At 41.9% G+C, this 26,847-nt stretch overlaps 1 protein-coding gene across 5 annotated transcripts in view; it reads right to left on the minus strand.

Annotated features, from left to right (window-relative positions):
• Pld5 (phospholipase D family member 5) overlaps positions 1 to 26,847 on the minus strand; it is a 353,497-nt gene that overhangs the window by 84,721 nt on the left and 241,929 nt on the right. For 4 of the 5 annotated variants that reach the window (XM_021158929.3, XM_021158940.3, XM_029483515.2 and 1 more), the window contains one exon: positions 17,327 to 17,454. In XM_021158929.3, coding sequence (XP_021014588.1) covers positions 17,327 to 17,454 — 128 coding nt within the window. Of the gene's footprint in view, positions 1 to 17,326; positions 17,455 to 19,163; positions 19,521 to 26,847 lie in introns of those variants that run through there. The other variant, XM_029483533.2, reaches the window with a different exon arrangement.

A 26,847-nucleotide genomic window follows, 5' to 3' on the forward strand; every position in this document is an offset into this window, starting at 1 on the left:
CTATTGGATGTATCACAGGGCTCCCAATGGAGAAGCTAGAGAAAGTACCCAAGGAGCTAAAGGGATCTGCAGCCCTATTTTTGGAACAACATGATGTACTAACCAGAACCCCGGAGCTCTTGTCTCTAGCTGCATATGTATGGAAAGATGGCCTAGTCGGCCATCACTGGAAAGAGAGGCCCATTGGACTTGCAAACTTTATATGCCTCAATATATGGGAATGCCAGGGCCAAAAGAATGGGAATGGGTGGGTAGGGAAGTGGGGGGCGCTATGGGGGACTTTTAGGATAGCATTGGAAATGTAACTGAGGAAAATATGTAATAAAAATATTAAAAAAAAAGATACTGCTAATTCTCAAATTTTGCAATTGTTTATGCATTTACAACTCAAGTTAAGAGAAAGTACTGTTCCTTTAAAGGACTGTCCTTGGATGATTAAGAACTCATCCTGGAATGCTGGGACAGGACCCCTTAAGGCAATGCCCCAGCAGATTTGTATCTCAGGCAGATTATATAGGCCTTATACAAGAACAATTGGCCATACAATCTCATTCTTTACATCATCAAAATAGTGATGGCTTGAGATGATAATTTGGTATTTTTAAAGAATGTGCATGTCAAATTGTAAAGAATTGTTCTCAGTGTCCTCAGTTTCTACCTGTTCCACATAATGGTGTTCATTTTTGAGGAATTATACTTAATCAATTATTGTAAATGAATACTCATATTTCTGATTTTAGAAAAATAAAATATGTATATGTGACTATTGACACCTTTTCAGGCTTTCTAGTAGCAACTGCTTTAACAGAGAAGCAATTAAAAATGTAATTGTTCATTGCCTGCATTATTTTTTTGGGCTTGGTGTTAGATAATGGAACTGGCTATTACAGTCAAGCATTTGAGATATTTTGTCAACAATTTAATGTTACCAATATTACTGGGATTTCTTATAATTCTCACAGACAAGGTGTTGTGGAACTTTAAAACAATACCTTCTTAAAAAAAAACAAAAAAAGGGGAAATTATACCCCCCAAAGTCACCAGAAGCACATCTTGCTTTTGTCTTATTTGTTTTAAATTGTTTGCAAACTGATGCTAAAGGTTAGTTTGAAGTAGATCACCATTGGCATCCAGTCATTCCAGCTCATATGCCATGGTTAAATGTTGAGATCCCCCCTAACTAATGCATGGAATGGTCCAGATCCCGTTTTAATATGGGGGAGAGGTTCTGTCTGTGTTTTTTTCCCAAAAAGAAGACAGAGACCAATGGCTGCATGAAAGATTGGTTCGTCAAGTGGACACAGATCCCGAGTCTTCTAGAAAATATTATTCCAATTATGAAGATGGCTAAAAATCTTTATCAGCCAGCTGAGTTAATTTGGAGCACAGCCTCATCTATAACCTGAGAAGTAACAGTTTTTTTGTTTTTTTTTCTGTTGATTCTCAAAGCCACCTCCCCCACAGGCCTTGTGTCTTATCATTGCTAATTTACAACTGAATTGAGTGCTTGGGACATTCCCCACAGACAACCTTAATCCTGTTTGCTCTTAACTTTTGACTTTGTATTTTAAGCAGTTTGGTTGTTTCACATAGAATCATCTTTGGCAAGCTCATTCATTCACTATGGCATTTATTCATCACTATGAAGAAATGCACTGAGTGCATATTGTCGCTTTGGTCTGAATGGGAAAATGGTGTGCTATGAGGGCTGGCAGTCAAAGATAGGCCACTGATGTTCTATGACTCTTATCAACCTAAGACAGAGGCATGTGCCAAGATGCCGTGTTTGTTCATAATAAATACTAAAAGGCCGTGTTTGTGCACATAAACACAAACAAGCTGCACGTGTCCTCCAGGATGGGTAAGAAAGAGTATAGACACAGACTTAAGCCAGATGTGGGCGCCAGCCACTATAATTCTCAGGCGGGATCATGGAACATAAGTAAAATCTTATGCCCCAGTCCAGCTAATTTTTAATAAATAAAAAGGGAGGAACAGTGTCCTTCCCCCAGCCGGGAGCAGGTTAAATCAGACCTTGTTCTTCCACAGTTGGCTAGCCCACCTAGGGTGTAGTCTTCTGACCTAGGTGAAGTCTATTGTCCTGCCACATCTGCAGCTTCCTGCAAGAAGCCACTACCTGCTGAGCTTGTCTTCCTGAAGAGATCCTGGCAAAATGGGGGATGGGTTCCCCCCTTTATATTCAGACTTAAGAATTAAACATTGGGCCTTGATCAGAAACTTTGTCTTGGTCTCATTCTTCTCTTGTCCATCCTTCCCATTCCTCCCCAGCTTTCCTTCCAGGTACCCAGTTCTCTGTGGCCACTGGTGGCTACATCAGTTGGCTTATGAGTGGGGCCATAGAAGTTACTGGAAGAGCTGTTGATAAATGGGAATGAAAGCAAGGAGAATGGTGCATGTCATGTTGAGGAGAGTTTCTGAAGTGTCTGAGTACTGGGAGATTGGGTCATTTACAGATATGAACTCTGAATAGAGATTCGAATCAATGACAATAAGAAGCCAAAAGCAAATACAAGCTACCAAGGTTCACCAGTTTCAGTAAAAGGTGGCTGATGTCATACTCTAGTGTGCATAGAAGTGATGAGACTATCTATGGAATGAAGAGTGAAGACCTTTTACCCCTTAAGAATTAACTGTATGCATGAACTAGGAAGGAGGAAGGAGAGAGAAATTAAAGATGGCTGCAGCTTTGAAGGGAAGTGGCTGAAGAGCATACTCAAAGTGTAGAAACAGATGATTGTTAGGGGAGGAAAGAGATGAAAAATTTCATCTGCATTTATTGGTAAGGCCACGGTAAGGTTGGGGATATGCAGGCAGAAAAAGAAAAGAAAGACGCATGCCTGTCTGCTAATACCTTTACAGAGACTACTAGAAGGTATGTCTAGGCAGAAAGCTGGCAGCTGAACAGGGCACAGTGTTCTACCAGGGTGTGAGGTCAGCATAATCGCTCAGTAATACATCTGTCTCCTTCATCACTAAGCTTGTTGCTTAAGTGCTTAGATGACACTGCTTCTTAGATTTCTTATAGGTAACTTAAATTTGAAATTCCCAATTTTTCCTTGCCACCTAGATGTCAGATAAGAGGCTGACATCCCAATTGCATGGGTCTCCCTGAGTCTAGGTGTGGGACTGACCACCTGTGTCCATAGGAGGTCACAAACCCAGTCTCTCTCCCCATGTGCTGTTTATAGTCATACTTCATTCTATCCTATCCCATGCATAGATCAATAAGAGTAACCTAATCTCAGACAGTTCAGACATTTTGACATAATCCTTCATTGCACTTCCAATGAAAGCTATAAAAGAGATGCATAGACAGGGAGGCTAATCACATTCCTGTTGTGTCTAGTCACAGCATTTTTGTTGGGAAATGTTCTTCAAAAGTAAGAAAACACAACGAAGCAGATCATTGTACCCAGGAGCCTCATTACATGGGTGGCATACTACTGCAGCACAGAAAGCAGTACAATAAAGTTCTTGACATTCTTGAAGCTACTGAAGGTTCTGGTGATGGCATGGTGGATGAGGTGATGGAATACAGACTGCAGAATGGCAAGGAAGAAAAAAAAAGGCTAAGGGAATGCATGGTCTTGTTCTGGCCCTCAACCTGCTTGTGTTGGAGTTGGATATTTGGAACTTTCCTATAATTCCTTGGATAAGAAAACCTAGGAAAGTTCTACAAGTCCTCCATTTCTTCCAGGGACTCAGGCTCTTCCATCTCTTCATCAGTGATAATTACCATCAGACAGGTTTATGTCTTGCATTTAAGAGACCTCCCCTTCTTCTTACTGTGCCATTATCATTTATCACAACACCCTGTTTATTCCTTTCTTGGTGTCATTCAAAACCTACTTTATTCCTTCATCTTTTTCTTCTGTAGTCAGACATTTCCTTCAAATTCTAAGTTCACTGACATCAGTGCTATACTTTTCTGTTGCTCTATTTTTATTGTCATGAGCTATTTGTGTTTCTTGTGAGCAGACTCTGAGAACAAAGCAAGAACCTTTGTCTCAGACTTTTGTTTGTTTATCTAAATGCCTCTCTGAGATCTCTTGTCCTGGAATAGGCTGCCTCCCTGACACTGTGATAAAGAGAGAGAACAGCAAACTGGCAAAGGGTATGAGAAACACTGTACCTTTGAGAATAGCTAGTAAGTAAATCCTTTCCAATAGAGGCCACTATTGTGTATCCCACAGCACAGATGAGCAAGATTATTATTTCTGGATGCTATAGTGCCTGATTAGATGTTCTGCCATGGTACATACCCACCACTTGCTGTTTGTTCTTTTACTTTTGCTTGCTATATATTTATAAGGTGACTCACTCAAAAAATTATAACTACAGCTATGATAGGTAATTCTCCAAATAGAACAATCACTAATGTCTGCCATAGTCTAAATAAAATAAGTAATGAAAAGTAGAAGTGATTTTCCAGTTCTTCTCTATACTTTCATTGCTACAGTTAGGATTTGAATGGTTCATGTGTTAGTTACTTTTGTAACTAATCCTCCTGTGTTAGTTACTTTGTAGCTAATTCTCCTGTGTTAGTTACTTTTGTAGCTAATCCTCCTGTGTTAGTTACTTTTCTAGCTAATCCTCCTGTGTTAGTTACTTTTCTAGCTAATCCTCCTGTGTTAGTTACTTTTGTAGCTAATCCTCCTGTGTTAGTTACTTTTGTAGCTAATCCTCCTGTGTTAGTTACTTTTGTAGCTAATCCTCCTGTGTTAGTTACTTTTGTAACTAATCCTTCTGTGTTAGTTACTTTTCTAGCTAATCCTCCTGTGTTAGTTACTTTTTTAGCTAATCCTCCTGTATTAGTTAATTTTGTAACTAATCATCCTGTGTTAGTTACTTTTGTAACCAATCCTCCTGTGTTAGTTACTTTTGTCACTGCTGTGGTCCCCAACAGTGAGGAGTTTGAGGGTAGATAGTTTATTTTGGCTAATAGTTCAAGAAGTCATGGTCACATGCCATCACAGCCATGAAGGCATGGCAGAGGACATGGTAGGGGTGGGGGTGTGCAAATCTGGGGCTCTTCACATCTAGACAGAGCAGGAAGAGAGCATGGGATTCTGGTTTCCAGATGGCCCTTTTTCTTTAGGCTAGGACCCTAGCCCATGGGATAGTGCTGCCACATTCAGGATGGGTATACCTTCCTCCATTAATACTCTCTGGAAACTCTACAAACACATTCCCAGAGGCTTGTCTCCTAGGTGATTTCAAATCTGCCATATCCCCAAAGGTCCACATGTCAATAGTTTGCTTTCTACCATGACATTACTATAGTAGAGTGGATGAGGTGGAGCTATTAGGAAGTGGAGCTAGTGAAAGACTTTCAGGAATTTGAGGACTTGCTATTGAATTCGTGCAATCCTAGGTTCTTTTTCCTGTCTTGCATTTCCTGTCTTGCACTTCCTGTCTTGTACTTCCTGTCCATGATGTGGTTGTGTTCCACCTTGCCCTCCTACCACAATGTTCTGCCTCATTCTAGCACCAGTTCATATTGGGTTTAAATCAATACAACTTTGAATGAAAATAGTTTATCCTCAGAGGCTGACAAACTCCTTTTGAACAAACTTTAAGCACATTCCTCTGACTTTCTAAAATGAAAATAAAAATCTTTTCTTTGATACTGGCTTCCAGCCTGCATAGTTGTTTTTTTTTTTAAACAAGAATTCTGATAATTCATTTAAGCAGTATTACCCCTTACCCATGGAACATGATGAAGTTCACCCATATCCTTGTTGAAATTTTTGACCTGGCCTTAGGGAGAATTCTGGTAGGCCAGTTTAGTATAATCAGAGCTCTTCTTAGCAACTGTCTATCCACTGATGTACCTGACCCTACTTGCAAGAAATAAATTCCAAGTCCTACATTCATGTGTACAATTGAGCTCAGTTGCATACTGTGATCCACCCTCAGAATGACAGCACAGTTCATCTTTATCACCTTTAGAAAAATTCAAAATTTGCTCTTTATAAATTGATGGCAGGTATTGATCAGAGTAACAGAAAGCTAACAGACCCCTAATATTGTTGGGGGGGGGCATCTGAGAATTCAGGGAGACTGTGTGTGTGTGTGTGTGTGTGTGTGTGTGTGTGTGTGTGTGTGTCTAAGATGATAAGAAAAGAGTCAAGGGTTTTAAATAGCTTCTTCTGGGGAGAGAACAAATCCCCTGGAGAAGGTCAGCCACAGTGGAACAGTCTCTCCACTGAGGAGCTCACTTTGCAAGTAATACGGAGCCAGGGTCACTACTTCCCAGATTGCTCCCGGAATTGGGACCAACGGAGGCATTTTCCTCTGTTTATTCTTTGGCTAAAGCTGGAACAGTAAGTCAATAGTCTAAGTGCCTCTCACCCGGCTGCTACCCATTCATTTTCCATGGTGAAGAGGAGAGCTGTTGCCATAGTGTAGCCACTTCTTGGACTCATGGCCTTGGGTTAGCCATTTAGCATCTGATTCACAGCCCACCTGTGACTCTAGAACTGTAACAAAAGTTCTTGTTGCTGTCATAGGCTTTGAGAGGATCAGAAAAATAAACATGAAAGGAACTATGCAAAATCCACACCAGTCGTTATTATTTGCTGTGATAGTATTTTACTTGAGTTTACCCTCCAAGGAGCTCACAAGCTGTAGAACTACTTATAAAAACTCAGATAAATAACTACAGATATCTCCTCTGGGCATCTGTGGTGGGCTTAGACCTGAAGGGTGCAATGCTACACTTCTCCATGAAAGGTCTAGATAGAGTTCCAATTAAGTACCAGAACCCCATTGTATCCTGCCCAACTCTGGAATGTCTGGCCTCAAAGGCCAGGGTCCTCACTTTCCTGTTTTCTAATGGATTGCTCACTGGATGCTCACGCATGCCATAGTGTGAATTGGTGTCATTTTACTGGAGTCTATGAGAACTTGCATCCCAGATCTTAATCAAAGGCTTGGAATTAACACCAAGGAAGATGATTTTTAAGAGAAATCCAGGAATAAAATGCCTGGGGAGAAACCCCTGTCACTTGCGTGCATACAGTGAAAGCTTGTCACTGATGAAGGCTGCTGTCTGGGAGAGTCCTGGTATAAATAGGAAGAGAGACAAGCTCCCCTAAATAATTTTTTTTTTCTTAGACAATGTTCCCAAGCTGGGTTCTCCTGTCCTTTAGTTCCTTCTGCTTTCTGTTTGTGTTTGAAACAGTAAGTCGAGTGTTTTCTTTAGCAACAGCTCTTACTTCTTCTGAGCGCTGTGCGCAAACACTACAGAAATGACAATGACAACTAAAAATAACTTGAAAACAAAAACATCCAAGGCTGACATTTTCCATCTGTTTGAGATGAATCTCGGAGATTCTGGCAGGTAATTCTACACTTAGAGAAGGATCTAGTGCCAGCTTCTGAGCCCCACTCTGTGCATGTGTGCCTACATCTCACGGAGCGTTCTATCTGAGGCCTCTGCTAGGAGGGTATCAAGGGATCTGGGAAACTGAAATCTCTCTCTGAGAAGAGCACAGAATATGAAGAATAATCACCATCTTATTTGACCTTTAATCAAACTAATAAGTCAGAAATTGATACGCAAGGATTCAAAAGCAACAGTTAACTAATGCAAACCCAAATATGAGTTGAAACCAACGTGACTGAGGTAGGGAGGGGAAAGAGAGAAAGGGGGATAATAGGCAGGAAACTGGCATTTCATGTCATTAACCACACTCAGGAGACATCGATCATAATCTTCAGTATTGGCTCCTAATATCCACAAAGGATTGAAAAAAATCAATTTATGGGGAGACAGTATATGGGTCTGAGGATGTTTTTATCCTATCACTGATCTTGAATATGCAATAAAGTCTGTACTGGTTGATTATGTGTGTCAACTTGACACAAGCTACAGCCATCAGAGAGGAAGGATCCTCAGTTGAGAAAATGCCTCCATTAGATCCAGCTGTAAGGCATTTCCTCAATTAGTGATAAAGGGGGAGGGTTCAGTCTATGGTGGGTAGTGACATCCCTGAGCTAGTGATTCTGGGTTCTATAAGAAAATAGGCTGAGCAAGGCCAGAGGAGCAAGCCAGTAAGCAGCACCCTTCCACAGTCTGTGCACTAGCTCCTGCCTCCAGGTTCCTGCCTTGTTTGAGTTCCTGCTCCAACTTTCTTTGGTGATAAACAGCAATGCAGAAGTGTAAGCCAAATAAACCCTTTCCTCCCCAACTTACTTTCTGGATATGTGCTTCGCTGCAGCAACAGAAACTCTAAGACACAGCTGGAAGACAGCAAGACAACATGTAAATTTGGAACTCTGACCTATACAACCTGCAGCAACCCGCCAATGCTCTCCTGGCTGCCACCCTCCTTGTGTCCTTGTAGCAGAGCCCAGAACAGCAGTTTTAGGCAATCAGCACCAGTGGCCAAAGCCTGACCAATGACTTCTAGTTTCCTTTGCTTCTGTCTTTGCTTCTAACTGATAGAGAAAACATATATGATACACCCTTCATATCCTGAGCCCAGCTCAAAATATTTCTCCATGTGTCTGTGCCCCCCTCCACTTTCTTTGGTGAGCATTGGTCTGATTCCTGTGAACATCCAAGTCTAGTTTCTAAGTGCTATGGCTTTGGCTTCATTGTTTGTATTTGTTTAACATTGCTTAATTATCTAGGCATTGCCTGTGATAATTAGCACAAAAGCTCTATAGCAAGTCATTAAAGTATTGCCTTCAGTGAGTCACAATCAGTGGGCCATGCCCCCGTCATGTCATTGCGCCCCATACTATGCTGTTAAGAAGGTCATGTGTTTATGAAAGGGACCATTGATGACAGGGAATAAGCATTAATGCCAGCATTCCTTCTCAGTCTAAACAACTCTAGTTCCTGGGGCATCAGCTCAATGCTTAGTTAATTGACAGCTCCCACGTTTTAGGTGTGATGCCAGCTAAGTTTTAGTGACCCTTTTGGTTCCCCAGCAACACCATCAGTTCAATTGTAGAGATGAACAAATGAAAACTCAAAGAGATGGCATGACTTGCTCTGAGCCATACAGCTACAGGAGCAAGAAAAAAAAAGTCAGTTTCTCCTCTGACTCTAACCACTGTGTTTCAGTGCAGAACAACAGCTTAGAAACAGCCAACACAAACAGTGAGATGGGAGAACGGAAAACCTAGCAGCAATACCTGCCTCCCAAGGTCAGAGCATCACTGAAGAGGGGGACGTCCACAGCTGGGGGGATTTTGCATTGGGTTTGAAGGCAAGTCTCTTACTTGAACTCAAGGGAATCATAATTTAGGAGAGCCTTTAACCCACTGCTCTATATCTAGGGGAAAGCAACGATCAGGAGCCAATAAGATGGCTGAGCAGGCAAAGGTTCGTGCTGCCTGACAATGTAAGCTGAAGGAAGGAACTGGAGTTCAATCCCAGAAACCCATGTAAAGGTGGGAACCAACCAAATGCAGTTCACCTCTGACCTGCACACACATGCACAGGCACACACACACACATGTGTAGGCATGGCACACATGGTCTGTCACACACAAAATAACAAAATAACACACACACACACACACACACACACACACACACATATTAAAGTGAACAGGACAGACATCGCAAGGACAGGACACATTAGGAGACTCCAGGCCATCAAGCCATTTGGAAAAGAGGAGAAAGTGAAGGTGGAGAGGACACTGACTATTAGCTCAGATATAAACTTTACTCAGAAATGATGCTGTTACTGTGCCTTATGCTAGCATGGACAGGAGAAAGGTGAAACAAGTTCTTGTTCTTCCATGCCACCGCATAAACGGAGGCAGGAGACAATTCAGTAGCTTTGAAAGAATGGTTCCCATAGGAAACAAGAAGAAAAGATTTATTTATGCTCTTTCAAATATTACTTGCAGAATTGCCACTATAGAAACTGTAGAAAATTTGCATAACTCTGTTATTGAAAACACTGTTTCCTTATACATATATTTTATTAAAAGCAGGGACTTCCACCCCCTCATTTACTTTAAAATGCACGTGCAAACAAAGCGGCCTTTCTGAGCTGCACAGGTAATCTTTCAACCAATAAGGAAGAGCTAATTATTTGCTTTCCTTTGTTAAATGTTTTCTAAGCACTATTAATTATTCCCTGCTGTATTTGCGCTTGAATTGCCTTTTGCCTTTCATTTACATTCTGTTCTTGATAACTGGTTACCTGAATTACCCGTGCACCCCTTCCCGAGGAGCTAGAGTGTCTTCTAAAGCTTGTACATTTTAAGAAAAACATCAGCTCAGTGCTAGCACCAAATAGGAAAGACTGAGCCGCCTTCCCCAGTGACTCCTGCCCACTGAGCTCCTTGGAGCTTCAGCTCTCTGCCTGTGACCTTTTCTTTGAATAGAAAAAAAAATCAGGAACAAGACAGACTCAAGGGCTGGGGAGATGGATCAGTCAACAAATTACTTGCTGGGTAATCATGAAGGACCCGATTGTCATCCCTAATTCCTCAGAATCCACTTTCTATAAAGCCACACACGGTAGCATGTGCTTGTAACCTCAGAACTGGGGAAGCAAAGATGGGTTGAGTCTCAGGACTAGTCTAACTGAAAAACTTCAGATACAAGTGGGAGGCCTTGTCTCAAAGGTGAGGGTGGGTTGGGGTAAGGTGGGATGGGGGAGGGCAACAGGGATGCCATCCTGAGGATAAACACTTGCAGCTGACCTCTATCCTCTGACACATACACATGTATACATGGACACATGTGCACACACACACACACAATGAGATACACGAGAGGGACTCAAACACTGGGTAGGTCTTAGTGACTTTTTCATCATTAATTCCAGGCTATAGTAACATCTGGTGAAGGACTGTGATTTTGACTCATGTCACTGTCCACCAAGTGATCATGCTAGAAACAGCAGCTACGACAAAATCAGCATCTTTAGGCTCAGTAATGTTATCACTGTCCAAGTGCTCCAGCTATAAACAGCCACAGTGGTCCATCTCCTTACTGTTTCTCCAACAAACCAAAGGACATCAGGAATACCTTCTGAAGACAGACTATCTCTGTTGACAGTCTTATCCTCTTCTGGGGCCCCAGCTCCAGGTGATGGGAACAGTGTCACCTGCTCTCTCTGGTTCCTGTCTCATGGCTCACCAGTCACTGTGACACCACTCTGCCAGCTCTTTCCCATCAAATATTTCTTCCTGCTCTTGCTCACTGTCTCTATCAGTCAGAGTGACTGCAGTTGCTTGAGTTTGTGGATATGAAACTCCTAGAGTTACAGAGCCCAGATTTCTGTAGGTTAGAGGTAAATGAACTACCAGCCTTCAGCTCCAGATTCTGCCTCACCTCAGTGTCCCTATGCGTAGGCTTCAAGGATCTATAAAATTAATCATGAGAAGTGTCTCAAAGTCAACCAGGCATGATGAGAGGCACACCCTCTCCACCCTTTCATAGTGCCTTAGCACACTGAAGAAATTTATTTAAAGGAAGCACATAGTTTCTCAATCTTAGATAGTGAGAGTCTTTTTTTCCAGGCAATGATCAATACCATGTCCCTGAAATAATCTATCATATATACATCTTAGAAAATGAGTGACCACCAGATTAATTTCTAGCTCTGAGATTAAAAGCTTATGATCCAACTTATCACTCAGATCTTGGGCTGGACAGGTGGTCCCCTGTCCATGCAGCAGAAGTCTGAACAAATTGCTGAGTTTTAGGGTCTTCCTCATTGTTCTGGCAGGTTTTGTGTGTCAACTTGACATAAGCTGGAGTTATCACAGAGAAAGGAGCCTCCCTTGAGGAGCTGCCTCCATGAGATTCAGCTGTAAGGCATTTTCTCAAATAGTGATCAAGGCTGGAGGGCCTATTGTGGGTGGTGCCATCCCTGGGCTGGTAGTCTTGTGTTTTATAAGAAAGCAAGCTGAGCAAGCCAGTAAAGAACATCCCTCCATGGCCTCTGCATTAGCTCCTGCTTCCTGACCTGCTTGAGTTCCAGTCCTGACTTCCTTTTGTGATGAACAGCTGTGGAAGTGTAAGCTGAATAAACCCTTTCCTCCCAACTTGTTTCTTGGTTGTGATGTTTGTGCAGGAATAGAAACTCTGACTAAGACACTTTTGTGGGTTCTGCTCTCCTGATCCCCACACCCTCCTACCCAAGAACTGATTTATTTTCATGTGTACCTTTTAATTTCTTCCACAATAAAAGTAGCTGTGATGAAAATGTGCACACGCTCAGGGTTTAAATAAGCCTATTCTTCTTTGTTGCAATCCCACTAAAGAACACTATTCAATAACTACGTATAGTATAATACAATAATCCCATTAAAGAACAATAGTTAAATTTCTCTCCTTTCCCCAAGTTGCCAGGTTCTTGATGTCAATGGACCTATTGAATCCCACCTTTCAACTCCAAGCTAAGAGGGTTTGCTCAAAGACTATAAATGTAACTTTTCTAAAAGCCTGATTTTCATATTTCCCTCCCCAGCTTCTCCCATTTCAGCTTCCCGCCTCCAGAGCCTGAGACTGTTGAATGCCTTCCTTTCTCAAACTAGCTGGCCTTTTGTTCCATTTTTTTTAATGAGCTACAGTTCTCCTTTCCTCCCTGGGGTGTTGAGGTGCTCATGAAGTGGGAAGTGTGGAGAGGTGTTCTTTCTTCCCACAGGCCTCCCTGTGGGCGGGAATCCTAAGGGAGTCCTTGAATAAAACAAGAGGAGATGAGGAATGCAGAAGCAAACATATATGCAGGGCCTCCTGGTCTTTGAAATCCACCCCTGAGATGTTGGGAGTTTGCAAAGCTTCAGAAATGAGTAAGAGATGTCATTTCAGGGCCACCACATTGTATATTGTTGGGGCAATGCAGGGCATGTTGTTGGATGCAAGCGAACAGGATTTCTGAAAGAATTGTGACTTGATTTTTCTCATCCCAATGAAGTAATATAAACATAGCTTTTTGGTAAGCATACCTTATTTTTAAAAATTAGTGGTGGTAAAGGTCAAATAAAAGCAAAAACTTCAGCATTGAAGGGCATAGGTTTGAATTTTAGCATCACCATTTCCTGGAAGGACACAGGACCCCAAATTGAATGATTTACAAGCAAGAGACATGGTGAAAATGGAAGGAACTCATGACCTTCCTGCATGCATAGAGAAAAGCCAGGACACAGGGAAGTTGGAAGATCAGCTCTAATCACTTCTTTCACTTAGCACAGATTTCAGATAATCATTATTAGCCGTAATCTAGATTTCACTAGAGAAACTCACAAAATATAAAGCTGAGGGAACAAGTTGAACTTGACTCCTGGCAGGTGTATTCCGGTGAAAAGGAACACTCATTCAAGGTGACACAGTGTTGAGTAACTATTAGGTTTTAGGAAGAGTGAGTGTCCGGAAATGACAGCCTAGGCTCAATTCAAGCTGGGCTATAGAAGGATTTCTGACTGTCCCATAAAAGCCAGCATTGCTCAGGAATTTGTGAAACAGGTTTCCTTTTGCCTCTGACAAAAAGGGACACACAGCTCTTTATTGACATGTTCCTGCAGCAGAGATGAGCAGATCAAAGCCCAGCAATCATTCAGGATCCCCCAGTCCCTAGTCACAAGTACTAGCTATACATTTCAAAGCCCTGACACTAGCCTTCTCACTCTTCTCCCCTCAGAAGTTACTCTCTCTACAGTCAAGGTTTTCACCCCGTCCTTACTGCTTTTACTTTTTCATTTTCTGCTACCTCCACTGTTCCTTCCCACAACTCTCCCTTCTCACACACAGGGAACCTTGTCCTTGTCCAGTTCTCTTTTTTCTTTTTCTTTTTTTCTTTTTTCCTCTCTCTGCTCTGGACTCTTCCAGATGCCTCTAGATATTTTCTCTCTCTGGTCCACGATAAAAACCTTCCCCAATCATGACCCAACTGTTTTGATGGTTTCTTCACTGTGCATACAATAACATAGCACCAAAACCAAGAATGGTGTGACAAAGATGGGCCAGACAGGAGGCAGTATTTATGCTTAGGTGTGGAGGAGGGTCAGAGGGACAAGGAGAAAGAGGTCCTGGGTATATGGCAGTTGATGGAGGGAAGCACTTACTATTTCCAGATGGGATCTGCATTACACTTCTATCAAAAGAGTGCAGCTTCCCTGTGGAACACAGGGAAGATGCCTGAAAGCACAGAAACTAGATTTGGTTTTGTCTTTGTGGTGGTTTGAATAGGTGGCTGCCATAGACTCATGTGTTTGAATGCTTGATCCATAAAGAGTGGTATTACTTACTAGGAGGTGTAGCCTTGTTGGAGTAGGTGTGGCCCTATTTTAGGAAGTGTGGTACTATGGAGGTGAGCTTCCAGGTCTCAGATGCTCAAGCTAGGTCCAGGGACACAGTCCCCTGCCACCTTTGGATCAAGATGTAGAACTCTCAGCTCCTTCAGGTCTCAGATGATCATTATTAGCAATGATCATACATACTGCCATGCTTCTCACCATGATGACAATGGGCTAAGTTTCTGAACCCGGAAGTCAGTCCCGATGAAATGTTTTCCTTTCTAAGAAGTGCCTTGGTCATGGTATCACTAGGCAGAAATAAAATCCTAACTAAGACAGTCTTTAGGACTTTTGTTCAGCAGCCACAAAATAAAACATGGTGACTTTGGGTTAATTGATGTGAATGGTTCAGATCAATAACAATGAAATGGAAGAGGCAGATTTGGCTGATGTGACTGTTCTAAGATTGTCAACATCAACCCTAAACAGGCTACAATGTGTTTTATTATTTTGAATGAAGGAATGGCAGGATCAGGATCTGTTTGTTATATTTTTTTTTCTGGGATCAACATAAAAGGAGGATAGAGATAATATCTACCATTAGATAATTATGACAAATGAAAAAATTATCACAAAGACTAGAAAGACGACCCACACAATGCTTAAGTTTGGTTACCAGCACCCAAAACTGGTAGCTCATAACTGTCTGTAAATATAGTGCTGAGGGATTCAATGTCCCTGGTCTGAGGGCACCTACACTCCTTTGGATGCCTACACACACACACACACACACACACACACATACACACACTCACTCACACACTCACACACTCACTCACGCACATGTAAATGCACACTTGCACAATTAAAAATGAAATCTTTAAAAAATATTCATAAACTCAGTGTCTGACATATAAATGGAAGCATTTAGGAAATGACCCCCTTCTCCTGTCTTGGCCCACATCTCTGGTCTACAAGGAGTTTGACTTGTTATTAAATTTACAACCAGCAGAAGAACATATTTCCACAAGAAAGCCCATATGGGGAACATCATATGGCTTAAACATTTCCCACCAACACATCCTCCTGCTTTAGCCTCCCCAGAACATTTCTTAATTCTGTAGATACCACTTAATTTTCTGAATAGATACAAAATATGCATTGTTTTCTTTGACAATGTCTTCCTCTCCAGAGAGTTGTGGCATGTTTTCCAATCTATAGCTGGAATGAGAGACTGTCATATTAATAATAGTCTAACTTAGATTACTTTGACTTTCTTTTAAAATTGAAACCAGAAAGTGCACCTTGGCTGTGGTGTGGTGGAGATGGGGAAGCACCTGTTGTCTCAGAAGAGAGTGAACTTTTGCCAGCTTTGCAGCCATGTTCATAAAATGCCTTGTGATCATGAAGACCTCCCAAGCAAACTGCTATCTACTGTGCACTCAGCTAGTTTAAGCTTAACCTGCCTTTAAGCAAGCAATGTAAGAAGCTTACTATGCCTTGGATTTCCCATGTAATCAGCTTTTACAGCCTAAGCTAAATGCCTATTAATCTTCAGTTGTGGGCTCCTTCATGCCCCAACCCAGAATAATATATGTGTGTGTTGTAATCATTTGCTGAAAACAGCCAACGGTTGAAAACAACCTTAAACAAAACCAATATCCACTATAAAAGTTGGAAGAATTTATATCAGCCCATGGACACAGGCTGATAATACCTGCTTGTGGTTTGAGTGCTATTTTAGGTCAGTAAAGTCACTTTTTCCCTTGTAAAACTCTGTTAAATGTTTCTGTTAAGAATCTTTCATTTTCCTCCCATATGTTTTCTTTGGTGTTCAACGAACACAGAATAAAGCCCTTTGCTAGGGACAGGCAAAACAGATAGACACATCAGACAGAAAGACAGACAGACAGACACATGCACACATATCTACGAACACACTGGCTAGTAACCATACTATGATGGATGACCCAAGGAGAGAAATTGAGAAATCAAATTTGGGCTTGCTCTTGCTCATACTATTCTAGAAGGAAGCTCTGTCATTCCTTAATGTAACATCAGCACACTTGATAAGTTTTCTTTTAGATGTATACCAACACTTCAGTGCAAAGGGAAACAACTGGGTTGCTGACACCCTGTTTGCATAATGCCTATTTCTTCTATATCTCAGCATGCTTGCCTACTTCACCATAAACTAGGAGGACTAGATGGGGGAGCAGGAAAGGCAGAAGTCTAAGAAGGCGAAGGAAAGAATGGAATCTGAGAGGCTAATAGTTACATTATGCAAAACAGTCAGTGCTCACACAGCCTCCCATTTCCAGTTATCTGGCACAATGCCACCTTTCCTCATGGGTCAGATAAATACTGGCACCTTGGTGCTGTCTCCCTTTAGTGCTTCTTACCCAAAGGCCACCTAGGATAGGTATGTGTGGGGTCTGTAGAATAAGTGGTCAGGTGCCCGAAGCACCCAGTGACTGGGAGCTTCCAATTCCCATAGACACACGGAAATACAGCAGTTTTAGAATCCTCTATGGATCAGCTCTGGCCAGCACAAATATATGAAAATTGCAGGACTGCCTAAGTTTATTTTCAAGACATTTGACATTGATTAGCTGTGAAGAGTATGATAACATTTCCATCTGAAGACCGTCTACTGGAATATGCCACATGATTTCTGCCCTAATCACATTGTGTTGAGCTGGCACGGTTTCCTGTTTCACTGATAGTGTAGTAGCGTCCCTACTCCTCGAATCTAGGTACTACAACCCCATATGCAACTTGTTCTGAAGACGCTCACAGTAGCATCTGAGTTCCTAAGCTTTGACTCAGCGTCGGCCACATTATTTACCTGATAAAATGATCCTCCAGAGGAAAGGTTTGTTTTTCCACATTAAACAAAGTCAAGCCTCTTAAAAACCAGGCAGATAAATGTAAGAAACACTGGATTGGGGAATGTGCCTCAGTGGTAGAAAGCATCCTGAACTCAGTCCTTGGTATCTCAAAAAATGCTGTACATATCTGAGCCCTCTCCGAAGGCAGACATTTTGATGGCCACAGATGTTGAGTTTGGGTATGGTGGGTAAATTACCTGTCCAAGCGATCGCCAGTCTAAGCCTGCACTGCCAATGTACACATGCTGTTTGTCCACAATCCAGAAGGACGACTGCAGCCGGCCCTTGTTGTAGGCGGTCATGTTCATGTATGTCACCTCAGCACCTAGGAGGTCAAGCAGACACCAGTCAGCCTCCACTCCCAGACCCTGCATCCATGAGCAGTCAGGCATCTACATGCACTAAATACCCAGGGCTGTGCTGAGTGCAGTGGAGACTGGGGGAAGCCAGGAACTTGCACAAAGCATTGGTGATGAAGGCGCTTATGATGCTACATTGTTCCCCGTGCTAAAAGAAGAAAAAGGATTTGCTGTGTTTATGCAGCGGAGGCACTGCCCATTGTGACAAGACTACAGCTTCTCAAGTGACCCTGATCAACAAGAAAACCCCATTCCTGCTGGTTACCTGGATAGTGAGGTTGGTACAGTACGCATCTCTTTCTTATGACTTTGGAATAATGGCAATAAAATTGGTGGTTTTTAAAAGAACGTCTCATTCACCGTTACATCTGCCCCAATAGGAGACCAACTGGCTCATCTCTCCCATACCTTATTTCATCATTTAGCTCTTTCCATTGCTTTTACTTCTTCACTTACTATATTTGCTGTGTAATTTGGGTTTCATCTCTTCTCACCCTTTATTTAATACTTCCTAATTCAAGCCGTGATTATCCAGGTCTTAATGAGATGGAACCCAGAGCAGCAAACTGTCACTAAGACTGTCATGAAACTCAAAAAACACCTCAACAGCTGAATGTGACCAGCTGTTTGAGTCAGAGGGTGGCATAATCCTCTGGCATATATTAAAGCATTGCCATCCCAAATGCATGTACAGCATTCGTTCATTCTGATGCAAGGCCACTGTGAGTGTTTTAAAGTCAATTCTCTCAAAAGAGCAGGCTTACATGTACGTAGTTCATGAACTAAGCTAGTCTTTAGGTATTCAGAAGTAATGAAGAGAACACATCCTGTTGACACATTTCCTTGTGAGGATCGTGATTACCAGGGATATAGAACATTACATGTGTAAGGACATTTGATATTTGAAAGGAGAGAGGATTGGAGGAATGTACCTCAGTGATAGAAAGCATGCTGAACTCAGTTCTTGTCATTCCAAATTTAAGAAAATGCTGTGTCTGAGTGCTCTCTGGAGGCAGACATTTTGATGGCCACAGATGTTGATTTATACACGAACCTGGCCTCTCACAGGGAAAACACAAGCTATACTTCCTGGCTCCATGCAACAAGGATGAAAAGAGGAGCCACAGAGAAGGATGTGTGGTCATAGGGACACCCAAGCAGATTTTCTCTGAGAGTGGACCAGCTCTGTTCCTTCTGCCCTTTTTCATTCTGGAAGCAGTGCCCATGTGGTTCCTAGCTTTTAGCCAACCTGGCAGAGTAAGAACAGCTGAGGAAGACTGGTAATTCCCAGGGGAGGAGCCACCTGGTAGAGCAGAATTTGAATATCAAAACAGGCAGTCATCACCCATGACAACAGTGGAGGTTCTCAAGTCTGCTTGGAGGGGACACAGAGAGCAATGGTGTTTGTCCTTGGAGATGGCATAGGGCTTCCATGTCCGAGTGCCACAGGGGCTTAAAACAACTGAATGTCTCAATTCTGGGAGTTAGCAGTCCAAACTAGGGCTGGGTGTGAGTGTACTGGGGGAACACTTGCCTGGCATGCAAGATGCCCTGGACTGTTCAGTTCTCAGCATTGCCAAACCAGACCAGACCAGACCAGACCAGACCAGACCAGACCAGACCAGAATAGATCTGCCTAGATCAGAACAGACTAAACCAAACGAACTCAAGCTACCTGAGAGAAGTCCAAACTCAAGGCTTTGAGGAGGGCCACACTTCCTCTGACGCCTCTGAGAATCTTTCTGACCTCAGCCTGGCTTCTAGACGCTCTTGGCTTTTGGCTGCAGCACTTGAGTCCGCCTTTCTTTTCACTTGTTATCTTCTTCTTGGGCTTGCTTTCTTATCAGGACCCCAGACCTACACATCTCATTTTAACTACTTATATCTGCAACAGCACTATTCTCACTTAAGGTGACATTCTGTGGCACAGAGGGAAAAGTCTTCGGTGTGTCTTGTAGGGGATGTAATTCAACTTTAACTGGCCATAATTTTTCGACAGCAATAAAATAGCCGGCACTGAAGAAGGGACATTCCCATCCCCTGCAAGAGAACAAAGGCACCTTTGGGGCCTGGCCCGGATTCTATCTGTAGCACCCAGCTGCAGCCAACTCCTTCTTACCCTGTCTAGAAACAATGGGAATTCTCTGAGATATTGTCTGCCTCTCATACAGCATTTAAATCTTGGCTGAGGACCAGTTGTTATCTCCTGTGTACTCTTTATTAGGCTCTAAGTTTCCCATCTGCTCTTGCTAGGTCAGCTGAAGCCTCAGCTCACTAAACCACTGGAGCCAAAAACGTCTCATCTGCAAGGCCCATGGAAACTCTCCTCTTTGACTTCACTTCACGCTGCTTACATGTTGCTATATATTGCTACTTGCAGCAAATTCACTTGCAATTTAGCCTAAATAGTTTGCATTTGGAGCCCATGGGTCCTGGCTGAACCTCTGGCCACATAGCCTCTGTAGATACTTATAGACACCGAAAATTATTATGTTACAAAGGTGACTTTTCTTTGGCAAATGTTTATTGAACAGTCTATGTCAGACTTCTGTTCTGGATAAAAGTCAAGATAAAAGGTATAACCTGACTGATTACAATTCAGGCTTGCTAAAGTATTCTCAGATCATCCAGGCTCAAGAAAGCACTCTAAACCAGACAGTTATAAACACCAAGTTTTTTGTTTTGTTTTGTTTTTTATAGTGCCAGAAGCCGAGGGGCTCAAGATCCAGCCATCAATTGACTCACTATTGGCCAAGGGTCTGCTTTCTCTTTCATGGATGTCCTTACTTTATCTTCTCATAGTTGAAGGAGCGGAGAGCTGCTCTCAGTCCTGTCTCTCTGTATCTGTCTCTGTCTGACAAGGCCTCACTATGTAGCCAACACTGGCTTCAAATTCACAATCCTCCTGCCTTAGCTTTCTGAGTGCGGAGACTAGAGGAATGTAGAACGTCTTCTAAGGGTCACTAATCTTAGTTTAAAAAAAAAAGCCTCATGTTTATGATACAATAACTTCCTAAAAATGCTGTCTTCTAAAACTATTACCTTAAGTGTCAGAATTTCAATATAGAATTTTCAATATAGAAATCACAGACCAGAGCAGTGTACTCTTTACAATAACCAGGGCATGGCTCATTATGAGAGAGAGGAAAGGAGGCATTCTCATCTCTGTAGTAGGGAAAACCAGGAGAAGACTGAGACCAAGAAAGACAGTGACTGATTCATACTTCTGCCCAGGGCTAGAGGGACTCATACAAAAGTCGGGGTCAACAATACATAATAATTTTATTTCTCTTTTGTTAAATATCTCTGGTAGACATGTTGCAATTTCTGGGGACACTTCCAGGATTGCAAGCCTCAAGGGAATATTATTAGCTAGCATTCAGTAAATATATTGTTAAATATTCCACAAAGTGTAGACTAAGCCTCAGAACAAGAGTCACCCAGTCCTCAGTGTCAAACAGTCCCTAGGACGAGGGATCCTGTATTCAAAATTCTCTGTCCACCATTCTCTTGTTCCTAAGTATGTATTTTCTCATATATGAAGTGGAAACTTAGGACTCTTTGGAAAGTCGGTTGTGTTAAATGGTGTTTTGCTGGGGCAAACACATGCAGGAGCATTTCATTAAAGCAGAACACAGGTGAAAGACTAAGGCAGACTCATGAAGGAATGTTTCCTTGAAGCAGACACAGGAGAGAGGATGTTCTGCTAAAGCAAGCACACGAAAGGACACGTGATGAAGGATTCTTTGCTAAGGATATGCTTGTATTGATTGGTCTTACACTTCATAGTTGAGCTCTGTTTGTTGGAACTCTATAGAGAGGAAGACACCAAAAACTTCTGGTTGGTGTGCCACAGCTTCTTGCCATTTCCACAGACTCGGGATGATTGGCAGAGTGATGTCAGCTGAGACAGAGGCACATGCTGAGGCAAGACCCATGGAGGACATTGGTGTTTGGAGAGAATATAAAGAGGGCTTGATGGACAGTGATGGAGAGGGAGCTAGGCATGCATATAGAGCCAGCTGTGCAATGCTTGTTGGTCTTGCATCTTTGCTGATCTTCACTTTGCTCAGAGAGGCACAGCCAAGAGCTTTTCCTGGTGTTCCTCCCTAGACCCTCCTGCTGACTAGTTTTGAGGCTGAGGCCTGGCTGTTTCTGCTAGGTCATGCCACCACTGCTGATATCCAGACTCTACTGCTGGTGTGTTAGTGAGTGGATGGAGCTGCCTGCCACTGCTAACCTGTGAATTGCCAATTTACAGACAACACAAAGAACCTTTCTAAATGGGTCCGCTTCCCTCATATCCTTTCTTTTCCATTACGTCTGGTAGGTGGTGAGCTCAAAGGGAGGTTAAAGTGTTTACGAACCATCATTAAAAATAGGCTTTGAAAAAAATTTAAGTTACACACATATATGGGTCCCAAATAGCAATACGAAAACCTGTCTGTCATTAGCTTTTGAACCAGTTACTAATGAGCCTCACACACGTATCAACAGGAGTCACATTAGTCATTATAGATTTCTGGAAAGGCTTTCAGATGTTTCCTGAGAGTTGGGTCTGTGGCAGAATCTATCTTATTAATCCATCTTCTCCTCAGAAAAGGATCACAGTCAGCCTGTTCCTATAAGCTTCATTTGTATTACCTAGCATGGTTCGATCAATTTACTTCACAGCATTTAGAAGTCGTTGGTTTGAAGGCTAAAGGGGAGCATTGAAGAGCATAACGAGACATCTTTGCTCTCAAACCATTCAGAAAGGAAGAGGAAACTTTCAAAGTATCAGTTAAAACTCCAGTTGTGGAAAGAGTGAATCCTGGGCTAGGAGATGGCTCAGTGGTTGAAGCATTTGCCCCACAAACCTGACAGTATCCCACACCTGTAATTCCAGTGCTCCCATGGTAAGAGGGAAATAGACAGGGGACTTCCTGGTAGCTGTGGGCAACTCAACTGACATATGCAGAGGCCAACAGGACATTGTGTTTCAAACAAGGTGAAGCATTTGCCCCAACATCCAAGGTTTATCTCTGACTACAACATTCATACTATGTTACATATGTCATACACACATATGTACACAGACACACAAATACATGTACACAATGTGCATGTACACATATGTATGTACACACATATACATATATATACACACATTTACACATGTATTACATACTCATACACATATGTACACATATACATATATACACTCTCACACATGAATGTGCTCACATGTAAGTACATACCTACTTTTACATACACACATGGACACATAGTGAAACTTAAGAGCTCAGTGCAGTTCCAACGTCTATTCAAATATCCTGAAACCATGAAGAGGAATTTTTTTAAGTGGCTCATAAAAATCTGTCTTTACTTTTCTGGTTTGGACTCACAAGGGCAATTTTTAGGTGATGTCTCCTCCACCTGACATGTTTTTCTGATAATTGGGATATCTTAACTCCTGCACAAAACCATGCTTCTATCATTATTTCATAATCTGTCAATTAGGTCACCTATAGAAATGGTGATTTTAGAAACTACTGGCTTAAAAGTAAAAATTCTGATTAAAAAGAACAATTCACTCTGGTTAGAAAATAAAATTTTCTTAATAATGCCCCTTCAAGTATTCTTAAACATAGTAAAATTCTAAACTCAAAATTGATGAGCAGAAATCTTTACTATAGTGGCTCACCATTAAGTTAGATGATGATAAGGCCCAAAAGCAAGAACCCATGCTTGTGATGCACACTCTCCCCCTTCTATGAATCCCATAGCTACCTTCTCAATCACCAAGCTGAGGAGGGAGACTAAGGAACACTTTTGATCACCACGCGGGCTTTGCTTGCTTTGCCATTTACTATCCAGTAGGGCAAGCCTCTAGAGGCTGCATCCCAAGAGTCTGAGAGTGATTTATATGCTTATATTCCACACGACACTTCAATAGTTTAGAGGCTCACCAGGGAGAAGAGTCACATGGCTACCATTGATCAGATTGAATGGAAGACACAAACATTCAATGGAACATTAAAAGGGACATTTTTTGAAATAATAAAGAATAATAAATAATAAGAATAAGGCACTTTGAATATCCTCTCAGGATCCCATGTTTAAGGTTAGCTACTACTCTGTGTTCCTACTAGGAGCTAATGAAACCTCCAAGAAGTAAGGCTTTGCAGAAGGAAATTAGGGCACTGTGATGTGCGTTTGAAAGGGATTGTAGGGGTCTTTCCTCTCCTTGCCTCCTGGACACCATGAGATGAGAAGCTACAGGTGAGAGAACAAGAGACTAAGACTCTGGATTTTAAATCTATGAAACTGAAAGCCGAATAAACCTTCCTTTCATCTTGGTTAGGAATCCCAAGTGTTCTCGTTCAGCAGCCAAAAATTAGCCCAGTGAAATGATTAAAAGTGTTTTGTTCTTGTTTTTGTTTTTGAGATGAAATCTCAAGATACAGCTTTTGGCTGGCCTGGAACTCATAGAAGTGCACTTGCCTTTGCCTCCTGACCACTAGGATTAAAGGTGTGCTCATGATTAAAAGGTTTAAAAATTCAATTGAAGCAATCAGTTATTGGATTGGCAGTGCTGGAAACAAGCGAGGATCTAAACTTCTAATAAGGTAATAATTGACAACACAGGACATGAAGAGATTAGAACTTATTGAAAAAGTCCATGTATAACAGAATTATTTGGGTCAGTCCATACCTCAAGGGAAGTCTCTAGGGAAGGAAAAGAAACTTCCTCCAAAGCAGGGAATTTATAAAGATGGTGACTGAAGCACAAAGTGCGAAATGGCAGAGTTTGACACAGACGGTGGTTTAATCACAGAATATTATTAAAATGTCTCTCAAGTGGATCATGGGTGGGAACACTTGGTCCCCAGCTGGTGGCTGTGAGTTGGAAGTTGGTAGAACCTTTAAGAGGTGGAGCCTTGCTGGAGGAAGTGGATCACTGGAGACTGGCTTTGAAGTTCTCTAACCTTTCCTACTTTCTGTTGACTTGCTGTTTCACTTCCTGACTGATGAGGTCATGTGACAAGATAGCTACCTGTTTCCAAACCTGTGCTTCCCTGCCACGGTGGAGTGTGCCCCTGAAACTATCGGTCCAAATACATCTCTATTTCTTTAAATTGCGTTGTGGTAGGGTTTTAGTTAAGGTAACCAGAACAGTCACTATTGCTATGTCTGTAGTCCAGTACTGGTAGTTCTAGAGAGAACCAAAGCCCGAGTGGAAGAAACTATAAAATAAAGCCAAATCTCTAAAAACTGAAGAAAAAGACTTTAAAAGCCTCCTGATAGCTAATAAGAAAATAGAATAGACTCCCCCACATCATAAGCTGCCAATGGAGATCCCAAAAGCTCAACAGCAAAATGAATTGAACAAGCAAAAATGATAACATATGAGAATTATTTAACACGATTTTTAATGGTAAAAACAAAAAACCTAGGAAGCTGGGGGCAAATAACTCTGTACTTGTAACAAAGAAAACTGTCTTGTTCTAGCTAAGGAAGTCTACCAGGAACTGATAAAAATTTTTAAATATTATTTACAAATAGAAAGATTTTTATACCTATGTAATTTGGGGTAGGTGAATTTAATTTTACTGAGGGCAACAGTGGTGAGAACTGTAATACTGCATGCATTGTCATATTTATTAGAAGGGAAACTAATTTTAATTTAAAGATTTTAATCTTTAAATGCATTTTCAATGTCATTCAATCAAGCAAACAGTCACGAGTGTTTTACTAAAGTGACTGTGTTCACATGATGCTTGACAATAAAATAGACACCAAAGAATTACAGAGAACTGGCTCATTGTTATGTATAGATGTACCAACCTGAACATACCCAGTCTGATTTTTCAAACTGAACAGGGTTAGGTCTGGTTAGTACTTGGATGGAAGAATTATCTCACTCTCCTCCAGTTTTATATCTATGGCAAGCACAAGGAAATGAGTCTCAGGAGAAGACTATGACCAGCCCGATGCTATAGTGATAAATTCTCCCATCACCTGCTCTCCCTTTCTCTTTTTGCAGCACTCTGGGGATCCATGGCTTTGCATGTGGTAAGTAAATGTTGGGCTCTGAACTACATCCTCAGACCTGGACCCAAGGTCTTGACTGCCAAGTCAGGACTCAGTTCAATTCATAATCAGAGTCATGTGACAATTTTTTTCTTATAACTATAGAGACTTTTACACGTGGAGATGCTCGAAACAAATGAATCAAAAGATACTCAATATCCTTAACAAAAGGTCAAAAGAAAATGACAAAGAATAAGAGGGGGAGGAAGAACAGAGGGATGGAAGAAGGAAAATGAGGAACACCTTCAATGTCTGGGCTTCATTCATTAACTCGAGAGGGTTGCAGGATGATGGCCATGTTTTAGGCCAATAGACATGAAAAGATACCTGGGACAAACTGAATGAATAAATGAATGAATGGATGAATGTGAGCATCTAATGTCTGTCTAGGGCTTAGGCAATCACTTGTGACCTCTATTAAGATCAGAGTAGACCTAGTAAGCAGCAATGGCCCCAGCACTGTGAAGATAATGAGATAGGAGAACAATCCTTTGCATGTGGGAAGTATGGTTCCATTCCAAGCCAAATTCATAACAAAAGGCAACATCAGACAGTTAGACAGTACTTACTAACGTGACTTAAATAAAACTCCCAAATGTTGACATTTTAATTGTTCCTTCCTTTGAGAACCAATAGTTTCAACAGTATTCTTCTTTCAGGAATGTTGTGTTCCCTTGCAAAGAAGATAGGAATTCATTCCTTTATCAACTTCTCCCAGAACTCACAGAAAGGAAGAAAGGCCCTTAAGTTCTTGTTGGCTTTTTTCCCAGTCTTCTTACCAACCCAGCCAGTGGCCATTAATTCTGAGCTCCTATTAAATGTGTGTGTGTGTATGTATGACAGGGCAAAGGCAGGGATATTGAAACACTCTGTGAAGTTGACATGGGTAAAAATTAAATAAAATATGAGAAGAGAACAATGTACAGAGGCACCAGATAACCAAGTGAGAACCAAGTCGCTGTGGGGATGGGGGAGACAGTTGGTGGGGCAGGAAACAATGACTTAGTATGGGTGTACTGGCTGGTTTTGTGTCAATTTGACACAAGCTGGAGTTATCACAGAGAAAGGAGCCTCCCTTGAGGAGATGCCTCCATGAGATCCAGCTGTAAACAATCTTCTCAATTAGTGATCAAGGCAGGAGGGCTGAGCCCATTATGAGTGGCGCCATCCCTGGGCTGGTAGTCCTGGGTTCTATAAGAAAGCAAGCTGAGCAAGCCAGGAGAAGCAAGCCAGTAAGGAACATCCCTCCATGGCCTCTGCATCAGCTCCTGCTTCCTGACCTG

The sequence above is a fragment of the Mus caroli genome, unplaced genomic scaffold, assembly GCF_978045245.1.
Source record: "Mus caroli unplaced genomic scaffold, Mus_caroli_1 scaffold_1, whole genome shotgun sequence".
Classification (NCBI taxonomy): Eukaryota; Metazoa; Chordata; class Mammalia; order Rodentia; family Muridae; genus Mus; species Mus caroli.